The 21,176-nt window shown below is 35.1% G+C and overlaps 1 protein-coding gene across 4 annotated transcripts in view; it reads left to right on the top strand.

Moving 5' to 3' along the window:
• The window catches only part of Mondo (MLX interacting protein mondo), a 190,163-nt gene that overhangs the window by 164,871 nt on the left and 4,116 nt on the right, over nucleotides 1-21,176 (top strand). For all 4 annotated transcript variants that reach the window (XM_067091866.1, XM_067091864.1, XM_067091865.1 and 1 more), the window contains 6 exons: nucleotides 10,499-10,796; nucleotides 11,031-11,347; nucleotides 11,492-11,610; nucleotides 13,808-13,958; nucleotides 14,186-14,313; nucleotides 14,672-14,925. In XM_067091866.1, coding sequence (XP_066947967.1) covers nucleotides 10,499-10,796; nucleotides 11,031-11,347; nucleotides 11,492-11,610; nucleotides 13,808-13,958; nucleotides 14,186-14,313; nucleotides 14,672-14,925 — 1,267 coding nt within the window. The remainder of the gene's footprint in view (nucleotides 1-10,498; nucleotides 10,797-11,030; nucleotides 11,348-11,491; nucleotides 11,611-13,807; nucleotides 13,959-14,185; nucleotides 14,314-14,671; nucleotides 14,926-21,176) is intronic.

Raw genomic sequence — 21,176 nt, 5'->3', positions numbered from 1 at the left:
GGCTGTCGTTAGGAATAATATCACTGACTTGAAGATCTAATCAAGCCCTCTACCGATTGACCACTTGCTTATTGTGCGAGGAATCGAATCGAGGGAGGTATTCACTTCATTGGACAGTACTTGACTTGGATGGCCGTTGAGCATTTTCTTACAAACATCTTATTAGGAAAGTATGTAGCACCTCTGACGATACAGCAGAGACTGGTCTCACTGGAAAGGAAGACGATTCTCATTCACGTTCGATGACGCAGCTGTTTTTCGTATTTATTAATTCTTAGAATATCTTTAAAATTTGGTCGCCACACCATGCACTCACTTAGAATATCTTTAAAATTTGGTCGCCACACCATGCACTCACTTAGAATATCTTTAAAATTTGGTAGCCACACCATGCACTCACTTGCATTATGGCGGCAACATTTTCTTGTTACTTGTGAAAGAAAGCTGTAATAGTTTGTTGCATTCGGCTAAATTCCCTTTTTGCCGCCTTTTGTACTGAATGAAGAAACGGAATAACCGTTGATGAAAGTAGAGGAGGAAAAACTTTTGAACCTGATCATGTAAAGTAAAGACTAAAGTCAGACATTCTGTTTTGAGGTCTTACAGTATACCTACTGTATACGTTATACTGTATATAGTGATTAAACATAATATTCATGCAAAGAAGAAGAAGAGAGTTGCATTTTAATTAGGAATCAAAAGTTTTGCCAGCAAATATCAATTCACCACCTGCTCTTCTGTCATATATGCGAGAATGGAAAACCAGAGTAATTTTTTTATTTGTTGTAATGTGGTGTATGTACTGTATATCATTTAAAAACTGAGGAAGTCAGCTAGCGGAAGGACCATTTTCTTTAGGATAAACTATAAACATTTATTTGATCTTGTCAGTTTCTTTACTTTATTTCACTGAGAATGATCTGATTCGCTCTAAATTGCCGACTGATCCTTCCTTTCTTGCTTATCTGTCACTGCCGAGAAGTTGTACTGCTTACTGTGCATCTCATAATTAAAGGCTGCAATGGTTTTTCATGATGGCTCCGTTGCCCACGTTTCAGTTACACATGAATTTTTCTGCTTAGGATCGTGGATCCATCGTCTTTTTCCATTTTTTGCGTCTCACCACGTTTTATCAGTTCCTCTCTTGTTAGGCATTGCCTCCCTGAATATAGATATCATCGGTGCCTTAACATTTCTTCATGTTCCTTCTGTTTCATTCGTTTGGGTTGGGGGGGGGGAGTCTTTCTTTGTCCAACCATGGCTTCGTTTAATGTCTCTTCTCTTATGATAAATAATCTGCACCTTCAGATCAGGTTATTTGAAGGCAGACTGCGACATCATGTGGTTTCCTCTTTCGTAAGATCTCTGCATCCGCAGATTTTTCCATCCGTCAGTCGTAATGTTCTTCCAATATCAGCTTGTGGTTTTCCATGACATGCTTCTTTCTGCGAGGCGTTGGCGTCAGGCGTTCGTGCCTCCTTGTGCGTCGTGGTCTTTGCCTCTGAATTTCATCGAACTTAATTTAGTAACGCATTTTGCAGATATACGGAGGTAATTACTTGAGGGGACAAAGCAGGGATAATAAACCTTGGAATAGTATATTTGTATCAGTAGATTATCTGAACTGGTATCTCTCTCTCTCTCTCTCTCTCTCTCTCTCTCTCTCTCTCTCTCTCTCTCTCTCTCTCTCTCTCTCTCTCTCATGAGTGACATTGAATTCTGTGTTATTGACGTCAACTTGGTATTCATTTTTGTACGGCTATAAATGTCTTGTATGTGATTATGATGTGTGTCAAGTTGTATTTGTAGTTGATTGAAGAAAATGGTTACGTGTTCGATATAAATAGGTATTATTTTAATATTTGATTATATAGCACGATTGCTGGTTGTTAGACACAGTTTGTGCTGAGAGTTCTTTCCTTTATACTCGTAAAGGCACCATTTTATCGCCAAATGATCATTCAGGCTCAGGATTGTGTCTTCTCGCCAAGATGCAATTGCAAACGTCTTGTTGTCAGAACACCAGCATAATGTCTTGTTACCCTCCGAGGCCCCTCTGTGGACGTCGGAGGCGGTTCGTATTAGTGGCTGGTGCAGCTGGTCTAGAGGCTAGAAGACCACGAGGCTAGCAAGCCCTTGGAGTGGAGTTTAAAAGGGTGGGTAGGAGGCTTGTCTGTCGGCGGGGGTGGGTTCTTGGAGGGGCTTCGACGCTGGTACTCGTCAGCAGGGGCCCTTTGCCTCTGCCTCCCACTTCGTCGGAGGGAGGGCCATTTTTTTTTCTCTCCCGATTAGTATTTAGATAAGAAGCATGACGCGGGTAAGCGACACACAATGCGCTCTGCTGCTTATCAACTCCAGATAGCAAAATGGTGAACTTATGCATCTTCATGAAAGGCTAAAACTATTTGCTTTTCAATTCCATTTTGTGACGAACAAACATTTATTCTCTCAAGTCCGCGTGCATAGAAGGATTTTCTCGGCGCTGATTTATATCTGTTCATTGACTTGGGTCCTTTGTGATGAGATAGTTTTTTGTTTTTGTTTTCAGTGAAGACTAATACAATTACATATCTCACTTCTTGGTTCTAAATGGACTAAGAATTATGGCCGTGCTATAATAATAGTAATAATAATGCTGGTAGTAAAGGCGTTAGCCAATACCGGGCGGTGAATAACTGGTTCCAGCCAATGGGGGTTGGATTGATGGTGACCACGTGATCTTCTTAGTGGCCTTGTTGGTCAACGTACTTGGGTATCGGGCGATTTTGCCAACAAGAGACAAGTGGCTTTGATTTTGCCAATAGAGCAGTCTCTGTGGGGTATTTAATGGTTTCATAAAGGGTTACACATTACTCCCGCCTTTTTCTGTGGATGTTATAAACCGTTTATAAAGCATGTTTTATGGTTAAAGATGATGAAGGTAAATAATAATTGCAGGTGCCACATTTCTGTTTTGTTAACCTCAACTAATGTTTCAAGAAGTACACGCTGATCCAGATTCTTTATTTTGACTCCTCCTTCTCTGGGACAAAATTCGATAATAGGTCTAAAGTTTTCTAAATGGCAACGGAGAAGTTGCTAGATCTCTCAGAACTGTATTTATTGAATCACTGCATTGACAAACACGAGTTGCGACGTGGGCGTTGTCTATTTTCTTCGCGGAAATCAGTGGTCGAAAGTGACCAGTAATTTTCGGAGAGAGCTTCTGATAAAACTCGATTCATTGGATCTCAGCAATTTGGGAGTGGAATGAATAAGGTTAATGATATGGGTTGACGACGGGATGGCTCGCTCGCTGAATTCCGATGGAACATTTCCATAATGTCTCCCTATATGGAATAGGTTCTCATTCTCATTCAGACCAACTAGCTTTCTATCTAATTAGTTACCTTGCGAACCTGAGTTTCTTACATTTTATGATTACTCTCTCTCTCTCTCTCTCTCTCTCTCTCTCTCTCTCTCCATTCGCTTCATGGCGCAGTGGTGAGTGTCCGCCTCACAGCCTGAGGAATCGGTGTTTTGACCTATACAGTGAACTAAGTAATAGTCGACTGTTGTAGGTCGTAGCCAGGGGTAAGAGAGAAAGAGATAGAAAAAAAAACCACGTGGCGCGAGTATTCACTGTTTTGTATAAACATATACCATGCGTGTATGTGTGTTTGTGTAAATGTACTGTACCACAGGATAATGGAACACTGGTATAAATCCTGATCGGTTTTGTCTTTATATCTAGAAGATTCGTTTACCCTGTGGTACATCTGCACGTGTGTGTGTGTGTGTATATATATATATATATATATATATATATATATATATATATATATATATATATATATATATATATATATATATATATATATTATATCAGGGTCATTTAGATTTTAAGCTTATATATATGTGTGTGCATATGAAAGAAATGATTGAGTTGTATAACATGTACGCTCTTTTAACCTATTGAAGTGCTTAATTAAGAAAAAGCCTGCTAGATTCAAAGAAGTAAAATAAAATGAATGAGCGTTTCCCTGCCTTTTCGTGTCGTGCAGCCGTTCATGATGGGTCATGAATTTTGCAAGAAGATCTCCTTTCCTCATATGGGCCTCTCTTTCCGGAATACCTTGTGTTGCTGTTGCCTGCAGAGGCTTTTTCGTAAGAGTCTATATATGATTTGTATTCTTCCAGCGTCCGCATACACAAGCGTCTAAACACTGGCCACTGCAAGTGTGTTCGTGTTTTAGAGAGGCGAGTGAGTATTGTAGCTCGCTCAGACTTCCTAAAGAGTTGTTAAGGAAGCAGCCCTTTGTTATGTGGCGCAGTCAGTCCTTGACTCCATTGGATAATGTCAAGGATTGCTGTTGACAGCGTCAAGGAGTTTTCTCTCGCGTTTATTGTTCGTCTTCTTAATGGCTTCTTTTTCAGGCTTGGATGTTGCAACACTAAATGTATTTGAGGGTTGCTTTGCTTTCTTGACATTCTTTTCTGTGTTTTAGTGATGGGTTAGTACGTGTAGCTTCTTTTTCTTTTTTGTAAATAAAGAGAAAAGAATAGAATAGCATGGAACCGGTGACCAAGCTGCAAGGAAAAAGTAATTGTACGAAGAATAACGATAAACGATCTTTAGTTTTCCTTCATCATCGGAGTTTGTTGATATCCTATGGTTATGGTGTGACGCTAGTTGGACCAACTAATAAATCAGTAAGCAATCAGTAATCTGAGTGTTTAATCTTTGTTGTCTTTTGCACATTTTTAGGAACAACGTACCGAGTAGAAGGCATTGCAAATAATGGAGAGCAAAAGGCACATTAAAGGTAGAACGAATGTTGCCTTGAAGTGGTTGAATATAATGTATAATTTATTACATGTGCATGAAAATAAAATACCTTTTTAAAGGTATCACATTTCTTTGGTGTATCATTTTGTAATAAAGCAGCTGTTATGTTGATATATTGAGACAGCATTTGAAATATTCTTGTTCTCTATGAAACAACTTGAATAAGGCCATCAACTTCGCATTGTAATCGCAGAATGTCGAATGGAAGACATCCACTATACAGTTTGAGGATGTCTGCTGATTAAGCTTTGTGAGAGAAATTCTTTGCACATCAGTGGAGTTTTCCACATTGTTATCTTAGACCCACTCTCAATGTTGTCCAAAGGCCTTTTCCGTGCTCCACCATTAGCAGTTCCTCTTGTCTCATTGCGAAATTAAGTAAGAGTAATATTGCAGAAATTTTCCGACCACTCGTAAAATCTTGCAAAAATAAGGCTACTATTTATTTCTAACGGTACGATGTATATTCAAGAAGTCGAAGTTTCATCATATAGTGAAGGACGATGATGATAGTACTTTATGCAAATTTCGATATATTCGTTCATTTCTGTCTTTTTCTTTTAAGATTTTCCCTACTTCAAGGTAAGATAAAGAGCTGCTTTAGGTCTGGTACGGCTTGTGGATAAAAGAATCTTTGAAATTTGTGTTTGATATTTGCATTTAATACCTAAGTAGCATCAACATTTAAGGGTGACAACTGGGATAATACATGAAGTAAAATAAAACCAAACCATTTGAAGTGCAGCACTGTGTTGTGAGAAGAGCTCATGAAGGGAGGGAGATTCATACCTTTTGATTATGCCTTTAAAGTCACTCTTTCATTTCGACAATTAAGAACAAAGCTAATACAAACTAGATGAAAGGTAAAAGACAAAGGCCATCCTGTAACAAAATTATACACACACTGTATACCTGTACATAAAAAGAATGAAAAAGCATCAATGCCAATATAAAATGATCACTCCATGATATTTATAGTTTCCCAAAATCAAGAGAACAAAGCCACCACCAAAAAAAGACTAAGGTTGACTAACCACTTGGATACCAATGTCCAAAGTGTATGCCTAATTTTAATGTTACATAAAAGCCGCAATGCTTTCTTCAAGATATATATGAATAACACTATGTAACAGGAAACTTACTTGGTTTCCTTCAGAATTTTTGGTATTCTATGGAAGAAGTAAGTAAAAAGCTGAACTTCGGATAAAGAATGCAAACATTTGTACACAGTAGTTAGGGAAACATCTTGAAGTTTACCTGAATGACTAATGTAACCTTTTTTGCCCTGGAGGTTTCCCCATGGGTCCCCAAAAGTGCATTAAACCCTCTGCCATTTACTTAACTAACTCTGTGACTGACAGTAAAGGTATATGTTTTAATCTCATAGGGTGGGCCTAGAGAAGCCATGAGAAGAGAAAGGAAATTTTTGTGGTGATGTCTAATGATTGATGTGATGAAGGGAGCTTGCAAGGTCAGTTATAGGAGTATCTTTGTGTTGCATAGTGGGTGACACATGTTGTTGCAGGCTATACCGCTCCATTTCTATCTCCGACTTCAGGTAGTCCATTGCCTTGCTTACATAAGTCTAGTATTTGTCAATTCAGAATGACTGAATGACTTTCAGTATTCAGTCAGATTTGGTCCGAGAGCTTTCATATTTATGACAGTCCCAAAACAAGTCATTTTTGTGGTCAGGAGGGTGAAGTTTCTTCTGGATTTTATTGTGAATTTTGTCTTCTGGATGTTATTGTGAATTTTGTCTTTGTGGATTTTATAGTGAAATTTTACCTCTGGATTTTATTGTGAACTTTGTCATCTGGATTTTATTGTGAACTTTGTCATCTGGATTTTATTGAGAATTTTGTCCTCTAAATTTTATTGTGAATTTTGTCTTCTGGATTTTATTGTGAATTTTGTCTTCTGGATTTTATTGTGAATTTTGTCTTTATTGATTAGAGTGGAATTTGACTTCTGGACTTTATACTGAATTTTGTTTTCTAGATTTTATTGTGAATTTTGTCTTCTGGATTTTATGGTGAATTTTGTCTTCTGGATTTTATTGTAAATTTTGTCTTTGGATTTTATTGTGAATATTGTCATATGGATTTTATTGTGAATTTTGTCTTTGTGGATTTTATAGTGGAATTTGACTTCTGGACTTTATGCTGAATTTTGTCTTCTGGATTTTATTGTGAATTTGGCATAGAATTTTATTGTGAATTTTGTTTTTGTGGATTTTATAGTGGAATTTGACTTCTGGACTTTATGCTGAATTTTGTCTTATGGATTTTATTGTGAATTTGGCATTAGAATTTTATTGTGAATTTTGTCTTTGTGGATTTTATAGTGGAATTTGACTTCTGGACTTTATGCTGAATTTTGTCTTCTGGATTTTATTGTGAATTTGGCATAGAATTTTATTGTGAATTTTGTCTTTGTGGATTTTATAGTGGAATTTGACTTCTGGACTTCATACTGAATTTTGTCTTCTGGAATTTATAGTGAATTTTGGCTTAGAATTTTATTGTGAGTTTTGTCTTTTGGATTTTATAGTGGAATTTGACTTCTGGACTTTATACTGAATTTTGTCTTCTGGATTTAATGTGAATTTTTTCTGCTGGATTTTATTGTGACTTTTTTCTCTGGATTTTATTGTGAATTTTGTCTTTGTGGATTTTATAGTGAATTTGGCTTTGATTTTCATTGTGAATTTTTTCTTCTGGATTTTATAGTGAATTTTGTCTTCTGCATTTTATTGCGAATTTTATCTTCGTGAATTTTATAGTGAAATTTGTCTTCTGCATTTTATCGTGAATATTTTATTTTTGAATTTTATTTTATAATATTGTCCTTCGGATTTAATTGTGAATTTTGTCTTTTTGATTGTGAATTTTGTCTTTCTGAATTTTAGTGTGAATTTTGGCTTCTGGATTGTATTGTAAATTTTTGCTTTCTGGATTTTATAGTGAATTTTGTCCTCTGGATTTATAGTGAATTTTGTCTTTGTAGATTTTATTGCAAATTTATTTTTCTCCTGGATTTTAATGTGAATTTTCCCCATGTTCAGGAACTTAATTAAAGGCAAGACATCCATTCTTGTCTGGTGTCCATAATACAATTGCAGTAAATCATTTACAGTACTCCCACCACTAAGATGGATCAAACTCTGCTGTGATAGTCCTACTTCCCATTATCAGGGTAAAGGACTTCTCTCATTTGTTATAAATTCTTCCTTTACAAACATTGCATATGGGGATACTTCAGATTTTTATGTTGTTAGTGACTATTTTTTTCACATATTTCTTTTTCATGTCGGATATGTCTTCCTGCACAAGCATGTGGTAGTAGTTTAAGGGGGAATCAAATCAGAATTCTCATTCTGATGTATCTTTTCATGACTTCTGGCAAGTGTACTGCAACATTTCTTTTTCTGACCTTTTCTTTTGGCAAGCTTTCGTATGGTTGCACGAGGCTTTTCAGAAATCTTTGGTAATGGTGATCCGTCACAAAGGTAATTAGTTGGGTTGTGTGAGGACATCAGGTACCCCTGTATTTTAGACTTGACATGTTAGTCTTTAAAATATGAAACCTTATACTTATACCTTTATTGTAATTCCTCTGGACAGCTATGTTTTCTTTTGCCTTTTACAATTTTTTTTTTTTAAGTGTTTTGATAGTATAATATTTTTTTAGTCATATGACCAGAGTTTCTAATACTATCAGAGATTCCAAGAAATGCACCATTGTTGTGTAGTGCATTCGTATTAGATACAGTACTTTCTTGGATTTCTTTATCATCATTCTTTTACATTTAACATCTAGGAACAATAAATATGGTTGTCCTGACTTCGGCAAAGGTAAAAATGCATTTAAGAAATGGTTATAAAAATTCCCAGGTAGTTCCTGGAATTGGTTTTGCCATGCATGTAAAGAATACATAAAATGTGTCGGCTTATTTCCAAAAAGCATTAGGGCTAGTGAGTTCCTGTCGGTGTACTGCCTCACAGTGTACGTGTATGTCATCGCAATTGGAAACCAGGACTCTGACTTTATTTACCAATGTAGATTTACCAGCCTCCAATATGCTGTTATGTAACAACTGCTGTATTGGAAATTGGAACCATGGCTATCCTTTACTTAAGATTACTGAAGATGCATTCTTTTATGCAAAAGCGAATGCTCGTCTTACTCAGTTAAATTCACGACATATATTACCTAATTGAAACTCCAGTGAGAAGGAATGTATGTCATCGCAATTGGAAACCAGGACTCTGACTTTATGTACCAATGTAGATTTACCAGCCTCCAATATGCTGTTATGTAACAACTACTGTATTGGAAATTGGAACCATGGCTATCCTTTACTTAAGATTACTGAAGATGCATTCTTTTATGCAAAAGCGAATGCTCGTCTTACTCAGTTAAATTCACGACATATATTACCTAATTGAAACTTCAGTGAGAAGGAATGTAAACTTTTATTCCTCATATTGTTCTACGTTTAAGTTTCTTGAAGGTCATTATTATACAGAAATGAAAGCAGTTTGTAAGACTTGGGTAAAAGAATAAAAGGAAGTGTTGGGTTGTCATGGCTACATTGGGTTGCATCGGTGCAGTACTGAATATGTACAATTTTTAATAACAGTAGTTATATAGTAATTACAGTATAGATAATCTGGAAATTATTTATATTTATAGTACTTCATGCATTGTATACAGGAGTAAATGAATAGTTTATGAATGGCATGTACAGTATAAGTAAATGGCTAATAGTATAGTATATACACCATTTTGAGAAGGGATTTTAATCTGCATGATTATTTATTCACATGGGTGAAAATTTGGGGAGGAAAGAATGGGGGGAGTTCCTGGACCAAATTCCTGCTTAAGTTGAGGGCCAGTTGTATGCGGGGTCTGATTGTTCAGTTTCCTCTTGCTTTATATAAGTTCAAAATTTTGGAAAATATATCAATACAGTGTTTTCATTTTCACATTGACAAATCTAGTGAGAACACACATTGACAAATCTAGTGAGAAGTATTTCTGTTTTCAACTTTTTTAGCTTCAGATAGTGAATTGTAGTCCCAAGAAAATGCTGTTATGGTGTACAATATTTATTACAAATTACTGCAGTGTGTGTTTTGGCTGCATGATATTCTAACAAGAAAATCCTGTAGGTATTGTGCTTTTTTGACATTTTCATATTTTCTGTTAATCCAACATATCCATGTGCCTTTAGCATTTATTTTACATTTAACTTCCTTTTGTGGGTTTTTTTTATTATTTTTCACAAAGATTACATAAAAAATCTGTTTCACATAGGTTAATTCTTAGAGCTCTATTTAAAATTTGTTGTTAGATTTTACAGTTACAAAGCTCATCTTATATTTTCAGTGTTAGGTGCTATGGCTACATTTGGTTGCATCAGTGCAGTATACTGAATGTGTACTACACATGGTAGACAGTTATGCATATATGGTGGATATATTGGTCTTATAATTAGCTAATGATAATAAATCCAATGATGTCAGGGAACAGTATATTAATTTTGATGAAGAATATTTGTGAAAGGTTTCATTTGAAAAGTTAACCTATAAGGGCCATCCTATGCTAGTTCAGTAATGTTACTGCCCAATTGTTCTCAGTTCTTCATCTTTATATTTTGTACAGTCATACCCTCGTCGAAGGTCTCACAGTTCAGGAGGTGGTAACAATAGTGGACTGGTGGGAACCCCAACACTAGCACCTCAGCAGGTGGCAAGTACGGTGGCAGCAACGTCTTTGACCAACCTGAGTCCTTCCATTAACACTGTGATAGCTACCTCCTTGCCCCATTTAGCTCCTGCTCCTTCTGTTGGGCCCATAACAGCAGCAGGAACTGCAATCATATCCACGCCTGTGATAGCACCAGTACAAGCTGCCACCACACCTGGAGGGTCAGCACTTTTAGCTCAGCTCCTTACCTCAGGTTAGTATTCACTGAACCTTCAGCTTTGATTTGTGAGAATATTGTTTTTACTCTCTCATATATCACTTTATCTTACTGAGAAACACGTTTTGTTAATGTAAACTTTCAACAGCTGCTACATAATAGTATGGTTTCAGTTTTTTGTACACCACTGTGTAGAAAACTATAAACAAGTATTGAGCATATTGTTTAGAATTTATTTGGCTTGATTTTGACACCAAATTGCCATTGCAGGTTCATGTCCAGTCAACTGCAGTAGTCAATCAGCCAGCAGTCATCAACTGGGCACTATCAGTGCAAGTGGTCCGTTAAACAACTTGAGCAACAGCATGACTGTAAATGCTTGTAAAAATGTCAAAGTCTCTATGATGATTCCTGGTGTCATTACAGGCAACACCACTGCAAGTAGCAGCTGCAGTAGCAGCAACAGTAATCTTTGTAGTATTACAAGTAATAGTTCTAAACCAGGTGTTTCAACATCTGTTCTAGTTGCTCCAATCACCCTTTCAGCTGTCACTCCATCCACGCTCAAGACACAGTCTTTCACACAGGTGAGGAATGGAAATTAATTGGTATTAGCAGTATAAAGAATCAACTTCAGATTTATTCAAGAGTGAACATGGATGATTATTGCAAAAATTCAGTGTCATGATAGTATCCTTAAAGTAATTGAAACCATGATTTTGTACTTTCAGATGTCACCATGGAGTCCATGCTCCCCAAAAGGCATGATAGTAAAGCAGTCTCCTCCCCACCCAGAACCAACTTCACCCTTGATGATAAATGTTCCATCACCTCCCAATAAGCCTTTCAGGTATTGAAATACAATATTTAAAAAAAAATTATATTCATACTTTTCTTTGGTTCTGTAATCCAAAGTTGTGCAATTTTCACTGGTACGACTTTCGAGATTATTTTTTCTCTCTCTCTCTCTTCAGGTTTACCTTCTAATTGCATAAAATATAATACTGTGCTGTACTACTATAGTAAATGTAGCTCGTAATCTAAACAAGTTACTTGAGGTGTAAAGGAAGGTTGGTATGCAGCATAGCACAGTCCAGTATTTGATCTTTTGTTTGCATGTAGCCAGAAATTAAAAAAAAATGTTTCTCAGGAAAATTGAAATATTTAGAATTGAGAATACTATAGAGTGAAACAAAATAATTCATGTACTTCCTAAAAGGTGCTTTTTATATTGTATATGTTTTTGAGCTGGTAGGTAAGAGGCTTAATCCCAAAAATAAACAATCTAAAACAATTATATCAAATTGCACCTTAGTGGACAGTAGTGGTATTTTGTTTTAAATGATAATTAGGAGACATACAGTGTTCTTCACTGTGAACTATGGCTGTATATCTGAGTGTAAACATAATTTTAGCCATATCTAAAAAAGGTTTCAAATGCATAGTGGTAAGTGTACAAATGAGAAATGTAATTGATTAAATGTTTTCTGGTGTTACAAGAGTAGTTATGGTCTGTAGTATAGATTGTTTTTCATTTAAAATAGGAAAATTATTTTCAATTTACAGTGCAGGAAAGACCTTTAAATACAAAAATTAAATGGAATGTTTAAATGATTTACTGTAGGAAGTTCTTTGGAAACGGGAAATATGAGACAAAACTAAAGCACTTTTTGGTAGGTATCCTTATCACTAAATGCATATTGCTCAAAATGGAGTCAATATTTTGTTAACAACTCTAGCTTTCTGCATTTTCATTTTTAAATCGTAAGGATAATTTATTTATGAAGAATCTAAGTATAATAGAGTTGAAATTTAAAGCGAGTCACTCACCAAGGTCTCAGATTACAAGTCCTTGAAATACTGTACAAATTATGGATGTAGAGGACTTTGCCTTGCCAAATATGCATGCTTTCTTCCATGGCAGTCCTAGTGCCACACATAACAATAAGCAGAATAGAGCACTTACAGCTGTACAGAGTAAACCTACACCCATGAACATTATTATCTTTTTTTTTTTAACTTCTGAATTCATTTAATGAAAGAAATTGAAAAGTTGAATGGTATTAGATTGATGAAATTAATGTTAAATACAGAGGTGTGAGCTGTGGAATGAAAACAGAGGAAGTAGCTAAAATAGGCTGTACCCTGCATCAAAATCTCAGATTTTAACAATCCAACAACCTAGCTGTTACTGTGAACTGGCTTCTAAATTCTCATATTCCCTGTCAAGTACCTAGTAACAAAAATACAATGGTAACAGAATACAGTGGTAAGTTGGATCAAAATAGTGTACAGATATTTGATATATGTATTTCAAGCAGTCTTGAAGTATTGATTATAACTTGTAGAATTTTTCTTTAATGATAACAAAACTCGGTGGAATCTGTTGCTCATATCTCATTGGTTGTAGGTTCATAAGGCTGAAAAATCATCTGCCTGGGGTAAGAAGTGGTACATGTAGGTAAGGCCAGTGGTCCATCATTGGCACTGGGGCATGCGTGCTTGGGAAAAGGAAGTCGTCATGCTTGACAGGCACATGTTTCTCTCAGTTTGGCAAACTCACTTAATGAAAACACACACACACACACACTATACTTGTAATACAGGAAAGCAATTATGACTGACTTTTGTATAGTGTATCTAAATTGGAAACTATAATGAAGCAAAATAATGGACAGGGAGGTGGAAAAATAGGCTAACTACTCTTACAAGGAGTAAGCAAGACTGTGGACAGATGATAGGGAAGAATTTTTCATGCAGTAGACAAAGAAAACTATAACAAAGGAATAAAAAGTACAGTACAGTTGGCTTAAGTGACATAGGCCAGCATATTGGAGTGCATGGGGCTAGGCCAAACATTCGTATAAACAGTGATTGCCAAGATTTTCCAGCAAGAGTGGAAAAAATAGAAGGAAATACTATCTTGAAGAAATGAGGCATGTTTATGTAATTGCTTTCACTTATAAAGTTTGTGGTTGCCACACAGATTTTTAGACACATTTTAACCTTTTACATGCTGTTTTTCACTCCTATACTATATTTTACAGACCTAAGAGTGATACAGAAAGAGTACAATATAAGGAGCATCGTAGAGTTTGTCACATCAATGCAGAGCAAAAGCGTCGCTCAAATCTTAAAAACAACTTTGACATAATGCATCAGCTCATTCCATCCATTAGTCAGAGCCCAAATGCAAAAGTAAGTATCTCATTAAGTTAGTTGTCGGCTCTTAAGAGTCATTTGATAGTAATGAATTACTTATAGCAAAGTGGAAAACATTTTCAAGTGGACCATTTTTTGTTAATGATAATTTTGTACCAGGAAAATGAGCGAAAGTATAAATGTAATAAGCATTTTTATACAGTATATAGATTATAAGTATACTATTGCATTTATGAACAAGTTAACAAGAGGCTGTTCTTCAGATCAGTAAAGCAGCATTACTTCAGAAGGGAGCAGAGTATATTCAGCAACTTAAAACAGAAAGGCAGCAATTTACTGAAGAAGCAGAAAATCTCCGTGCTCAGATTGAGACTTTGAGTTTGGAAATAAGGTAAGTTAATGTCAAAATAAGTATGGTTTTAGAATACTGTAAAATGCTACCCTTGAAAATGTTAGATGTAAAAAAATCTACATAAATCCATTATAGAATGTAAGGCATTTAGCCCTCCCTGCAATTAAGAACAAAAATATTTGCATAAAATTTAAATCAGTCATTTAGCCTTGATTAACATATTCATATGCATAACATTATCACTTTTTTTTTTCTTTTTTTTCCCAATTATCACTTCTCACTCCCCCATCTTTCTGCTGTTGTTTCTTGCTTTGTTACAGTAGGGTGTTAACCATAAATTCCTTACATCAAAACACTAGCTGAGATCTGTATTTTTAGAATTCTTTCTTTTTTGCAGCAATGCTCAGGCACAACTGCCTGCTACTGGAGCACCCATGACTCATGCCAGCCACAATAAACTGAAGGAAATGTTTAACGGTTATGTCAGGGAGCGTACACTGGCCAATTGGAAGTTTTGGATCTTTTCATTAATTACTGAGCCACTTTTGGAATCTTACAATAACAGTGTTGGCACAAGTTCCATAGAGGACCTTTGTCGATCTTCATTGGCATGGTTGGATCAGCAGTGCTCACTTAATGTTCTCAGACCATGTAAGTTGATATATGACTTTTTTTATTACAAAATAAACTCACTTCAGGAGATAAATGTGAGTAGAGATGCTCTCCTAGTTAAATAGTGTTAGGTTTCAAAAAACCTATTGCTAAGCAAAAATAACTCTGTTCTTAAGATTTAACTTTTGATTGTAGGATGACATGGATTCCTCATTTTAAAGTCCTAAAAGTTAGGTATCTGGATGGCATGAATATATTGAAACTACTGGCACTCACATCATGGGGTGCTGATTGCAAAAGCTTTTAAAATTATGTAATATAAGCCCTCATCTTTCCAAACCTGAGCTAAGGGTGTGAAGTATATTCATCAGCCACACCAGGTCATTTAAAGATCTTAGATTCTGTACTTCTTCTGTACACCATGCTAGAATTAGGTTGGCTACAAGTACTTTTAGAACCACGCCTATTCCAAGCCTTCTAGTAAATAATGGAAAACCACCTTTGACCCTCATTGTCAGGCTTCCTTTGCATGATGTTGGTAGAGATTACAAAGACTCCCTAAATCTAACCTTTTAGACTACTAACATCGAAAATTATTTTAGGCACAATGAGCCACACCATAGATCTCCACAACCCTATGGATGTAGGGTGCAACAGATTTTAAATAATCTTCATATTGCCAGGACTGAGGTGCTGCCGTTCAAAATAACAAGCACCCCTCCATGGAATTTATCCAAGATAACATTGCTTTATGGCACTAAAAGTAATATGACAGAGGTGGAAACCCTCATGATTTTGTGGAACATGTTGAAGAGATAAAAATTCAACTTATATATATATACTGATGGCTCCAAATGCAGTGCTGGCATTGGAATTGGAGTATTAGTAATGATTTTATTGTATTAGTACACTACCTGTCTTGATTTCTATTTTTACTGCCAAATTATGGAATTTTCACTGCTATTGAGAGAATAGCAACTATTGATGAAAGAAATTTTTCAAGTTTTACTGACTCAAAAGGTGTTTTACAGTGTTAAATGATTTTAACTCGACTAACCCATTGGTTTTAAAAATTCAAGAGTGGCTTTATTTAATGAATTGCAGAGGAGTACAAGTAAAATTTTTTTTGGTGCCAGTAAATGTAGGAATGTCTGGTAATGAAAAGGCTGACAAACTAGCAAAAGAAGCTGTAGCCGATATGGTTTCAAGGAAATATAGACTTCTGTGCAATGACTTCTTACCCGATATCAGGTCACTTGTTAGGAGTATATGGTAGGAATGTTGGAATACAGTTGGGAAAACAAAATGAAAGAAATTACAAGTATCATATTACCTTGGAAGTATAGTAAAATGCCCAGAAAACAGGAAACTGCACTCTGCCATCTAAGGATAGGGCATACCCACCCACACACAGGTTTTTGGTAGCAAATTAAAATCAACCGTACTGTGATGACTGCATGGTCCCTTGATTGTCAAACATTTGCTGATTGAATCCCCTAGTCTTAGGGATCTCAGGTGAAGCTTTCTCTCTGAGGCCCAGTAGTCAAAGTCCTCAGGGAATAAGTAATTACAATGTCTGTGGCATTTTTAGATTTGTATCAGAGCAGGTCTTTTGCAAAAGCCTTAGATTTAATTTTTCATATGAGGGGCGCGGGCGTAACAAGGTGGCAAAGCGCCACCGCGGCCGAACTGGTTTTTTTATTGTGAGCGAGCAGCTAAAGTACAGCACTATCCTGTACACACACTTTTGTCCCCTTATGTTACTGGCAAAAGGTTCAAAAATCCATGCAAAACAAAGGGAAATTTCGCCCTTAGCGAGTTCTCACTGCTACATCATGTTATTAATACTCTGTAATGTAGTCTGTTTTTTTGGTACGGTAATTGTTTTTGTTTTATAATACTTTCATGGAAATTTTACTCAGATATGTTATAATAATAATTTTAGAGCATTATTAGGATAAATATTTTAGGTTGTTTTCACAAAAACATGCTTTAATTGCCGTATGAAAACATTTTCATTGTGTTCATTAACACTTTACAATCTTACATTACCTCACTTTTGTGGTTGTGGCCGCTAAATGACAAAACATACTATAATGATTTTTGCATATGTAATAGGCGAATAAATTTCCTTTAAAATGAGGTATGATTCATAGAAATCGTTTGGCTGGTTTTTCTTTTATAAGCGTTTTCATAGTTGGCAAACTTTAAATGCGTTTTTATCATTTTTTAAAAAACGGCGCTTGGCACCTTATTACACTGCGCCACTCATATAATCTAGTCATCATGTCCATAGGTGTTATATATATAAAATTTTTCATTCTCAACAAATGATATTAGCATCAATGATCTCAGTTGTCCCAATGCCAGAGAACAGTAAATCAATCAACCAATCCAAGTAAAAATATTTTAGGTTGAAAATAACCCCCATGTTCCAGGGTAGCCATTTTTTGCTGAGATATTACTTTCAGTGGTAAATATATATATATACATATATATATCAATGGGGAGGTGGATATATATATATACACATACATACATACAGTAAACCCCCCGTATTTGTGGTCTCACGATTCGCGGACTCCCATATTCACAGATTTCTCTTTGGAATGTATCTACCCATTATTCGCGGAAAATTTGCCCACTCGCAGTATTTTTCACTGAGAAATGTTCACTAAATACTGTATTTTCATCTCATTTTCATGACTAAATGCACTTTTTTTTATAAAACTATTAAAATACTCAGGTAATGCTCGAGTTATAATTCGATTTCGCAATTAATAGCGATACTATATTATTTATAAAATATTGGGTAATTAATTAATACCGATATAATATTATAAAATATTTTTAAATTTCGCATGGGTGCAGGCAGCAGCGTAATCAGGCAGTGAGAGAGACCAAATTACAATAGACAACTTTTCCTCCATCTCTTTATCCCATCTTCTAGTTAAAAAAAGTAAAAGAGAATGATAAAAGTATTGTTAGTAACGTTATACTCTTGCGTAAATGCATACAGCCATAAACAACCGACCAAGAAACTGTTGTTTTGCTTATAACCGAATCGGATAACAACAGCCATTTACCTGGTATTTCAACCATCGTACGGTAATAAACAATTACCGTAGGTTATGGCACAGATGACGTTAAGTAGAGTAGGACTGATATATTTTTACATTATACCCTCATTAGGTATGGATAAAAGATCATCAAGGAAATATACTGCTAAATTTAAGCTGCAAGTTGTAGCTGAGGCTGAAAAAACAATGTTCAAGCTGCTAATGACTATACAGTACTGTAAATTATCGTGCATCGGCAACATGGATGAAACTTGATTGTAATTAAAATGGGAGAGAAAGTATTTAAATCAAAACTACTGGGTATGAAAGAACACATTACAGCTTTTTTTATGTTGATAAACAATAAATACGTAAAGCTCGTATTATGATGAAATCAAGTGAAAAAAGCGAACGGAATCTTGAATTTTTTTTACACAAAACAAACGCCCCCAAACAGCCATCGTCATCTATTAGCGAAAATAATAGGTAAATTAATTTCACAACGAGACGTATTTTAGTTATATTTTGACTTAAAAATACTTTGTATAACGAAAAATAACCTTGCCCCTTATAAATAAAGTATGTAGACTCCAGGGATTCATTTACGCTTACTAGAAGCAAGAAAAGTGCTCTGAACTGAGTTAAATGCAGCGAAATAAACACTGTGTAAACATTTCCATACCAAAACATTGATCGCTATGATCGTAATTTATAATACAAAAGCAATATAAGAATATATACATTATTGGATATAGTGAATCAAGGCATAACATTTTAAAAGATCCATGGAAAAGATTCGTTATGTTAACGTTTGTGTAATACGATATGTGAATACTGTATAGAATACTGTAGAGTATAATGTAGGCTATGCTACTGTGTATGTACACAATATACCATTGTAAAGGCTAAGCTAATTCTTGTTTGTTATTCAATGTCTCTTTGTATTGAATTATCATAAGTCACTTTGCATAACCCTCCAGAATTAGCTGATATTAATAATTACTATACTATGTATGTAAAGAGCATATTTTTTAGTGTAGGGCTAGGCTGCCATATATGTATACATGGTACTGAATACCCTAGTGTAGGCTAGGCTATGTTCGAGATACGTTTTGGTATTTCTTACGTTTTCTCCAACAAACAATTTTTTTTTTTTTTTTTTTTTTTACCTAACCCTATCATAAGTAGGATAATACCTGTGTAAGTATTTTTAGTTTGTTTTGTGTGTGTTTGAACTATCAAAATAGGCAGTTCTAAGTGTTTTTAGAAGGGTTCTAAGTATTCGCTAGTTTTAGCTATTTGCTTGGCGGGGGAGCATACATCCCCATGCGAATATATAGGGTTTACTGTATATATATATATATATATATATATATATATATATATATATATATATATATATATATATATATATATATATATATATACATTCACTTTCTTGTCAAGTCAAGAGTAATGTCTTCCTCCTGTTATCACAGACGCAGAAGACTCGGATAGGCATTTGGTAACCTTGATGGATATTTGTTTCAAAACCCAAGGAAGGCATAACAAAAAAAAAAATAAGTTGCAACACAGAAGACTACAGCATATACAGTAGTAGTTATACTTTGTGATTGAATAGCAGACTAAGAGAAGAGCACTGCTGCTGTATGGCATTCACAGGAGAGAGTTATAGTACCTAGCAGTTGTATGCCTGGGAACAAATCAAAATTTTATATGGTTATATTCTTGTTATTGCTATGATAAAATTGAAAAAGCAGAAAATCATAACTCATGGAGCATTTGCATATCAAGAGTGTTCCTGTGTATTATGGCGTTTAGTATACTTTTTTTCTGTTATTTCCTTTTCTTTACAATTTATCCAGTACTAGATGACTAGTCTTGAACAGAGAATCCTTTAAAAAATTTTCTTCATTCAAAACTCTTGAATCTTTTTGTCTGTCCCTGATGCCTGTTTCTCATGGAGTGGTGTATGATAATTTTCCTTGATCACTTAATGTGGAGTTATTTATGATAATCACCCGGGGTGATTTTAAAACTCACTATTTATAGTTTATTATGGTATGTCAAAAAAAAAAGATCAACTGGCTGCTTCAAGTTACTTAACTTTGAAGAAAAATTTCATAAATGTAATTGGTGTATGTGCCATGAGGAATTTTGGCAAATTTCTTTTCAGATTATATAAACCTTTTGGTATTTAGTGATTGATTATGAAATTTAGGTCTTGAAGACCAAGCGCTGGAACCCATCAGGATTATTCAGCGCCATAATGAAGGTGAAATATATAAGTTAATGATATTGATAATGAATAGGTGAATGATGACATAATAGTAAATTTTAATGTTAAAATACGAATGTAAAAAATGAATGATATTGGATAGAACCAGCAAAAAATAAATATATATTAAACATTAATATTCAAAATATATGCTTAGTATATAAAATAAATATGACTTAAATCTTTATTGGATATACCAAGGTCATATCTCATTAAAATAACCAGATCCTTTCAGATAAATAACCATAAGGTTATCCACCTCAACGTGATCATTTAAAACTTCTAAAATAGTCTTCCCAGTTAGTAAGGCAATTAAATTTAGGACAGTGCACCAGCATGTGCTCAATGGATAGCTGACCACCACAGTGAGCACAAACTGGGCTTTGTTTTTATGCAGTGAAACATGAAGTATGAATATTTTTGGATATGGCTGGGTGAATGATGCTCAGCAGTACTCTGCTTGCTGCTTCCTAAGTGAAGCCAAAGGATCTTGCAACTTAATGCAGAAGTTTCCATTCTTTGACTTATAAACTCAGCTGCTGGATTCTTAAGGACTTGTGTCAAAACAAGTCAAAACTGAACCAAAGTGTCAAGATTTTCACTTCATTCGTTAACCAAGGTTTAGTTTTAATATACAAGATGAGTTAGTCGTGTAGTTTTGGTTTTGTTCTTATTTTTTTATTATGTTTCTAATTTTGTTAAATGAATCAATTATGTTTAGTGATGAGTCACTAATTAAAATTTATACCTCTAGATTGATTGATTTATAGGTTTTAGGTATACATGCCAAGCACTGGGGCAACTAAGGCTATTCAATGCTGAAATGGAAATTGACAGTGAAAGTGTGAAAGGTGTAACAGGAAGAAAACCTCGCAGTTACACAATGAATCAAGTGTTAGGAGAGGGTGGACAGTAAGATGGAAGAAAGAGAATATAAATGGAGGTACAGTAGA

Source organism: Macrobrachium rosenbergii, chromosome 48 (genome assembly GCF_040412425.1).
Source record: "Macrobrachium rosenbergii isolate ZJJX-2024 chromosome 48, ASM4041242v1, whole genome shotgun sequence".
Classification (NCBI taxonomy): Eukaryota; Metazoa; Arthropoda; class Malacostraca; order Decapoda; family Palaemonidae; genus Macrobrachium; species Macrobrachium rosenbergii.
This window is presented reverse-complemented; position numbering and strand designations above follow the sequence as displayed.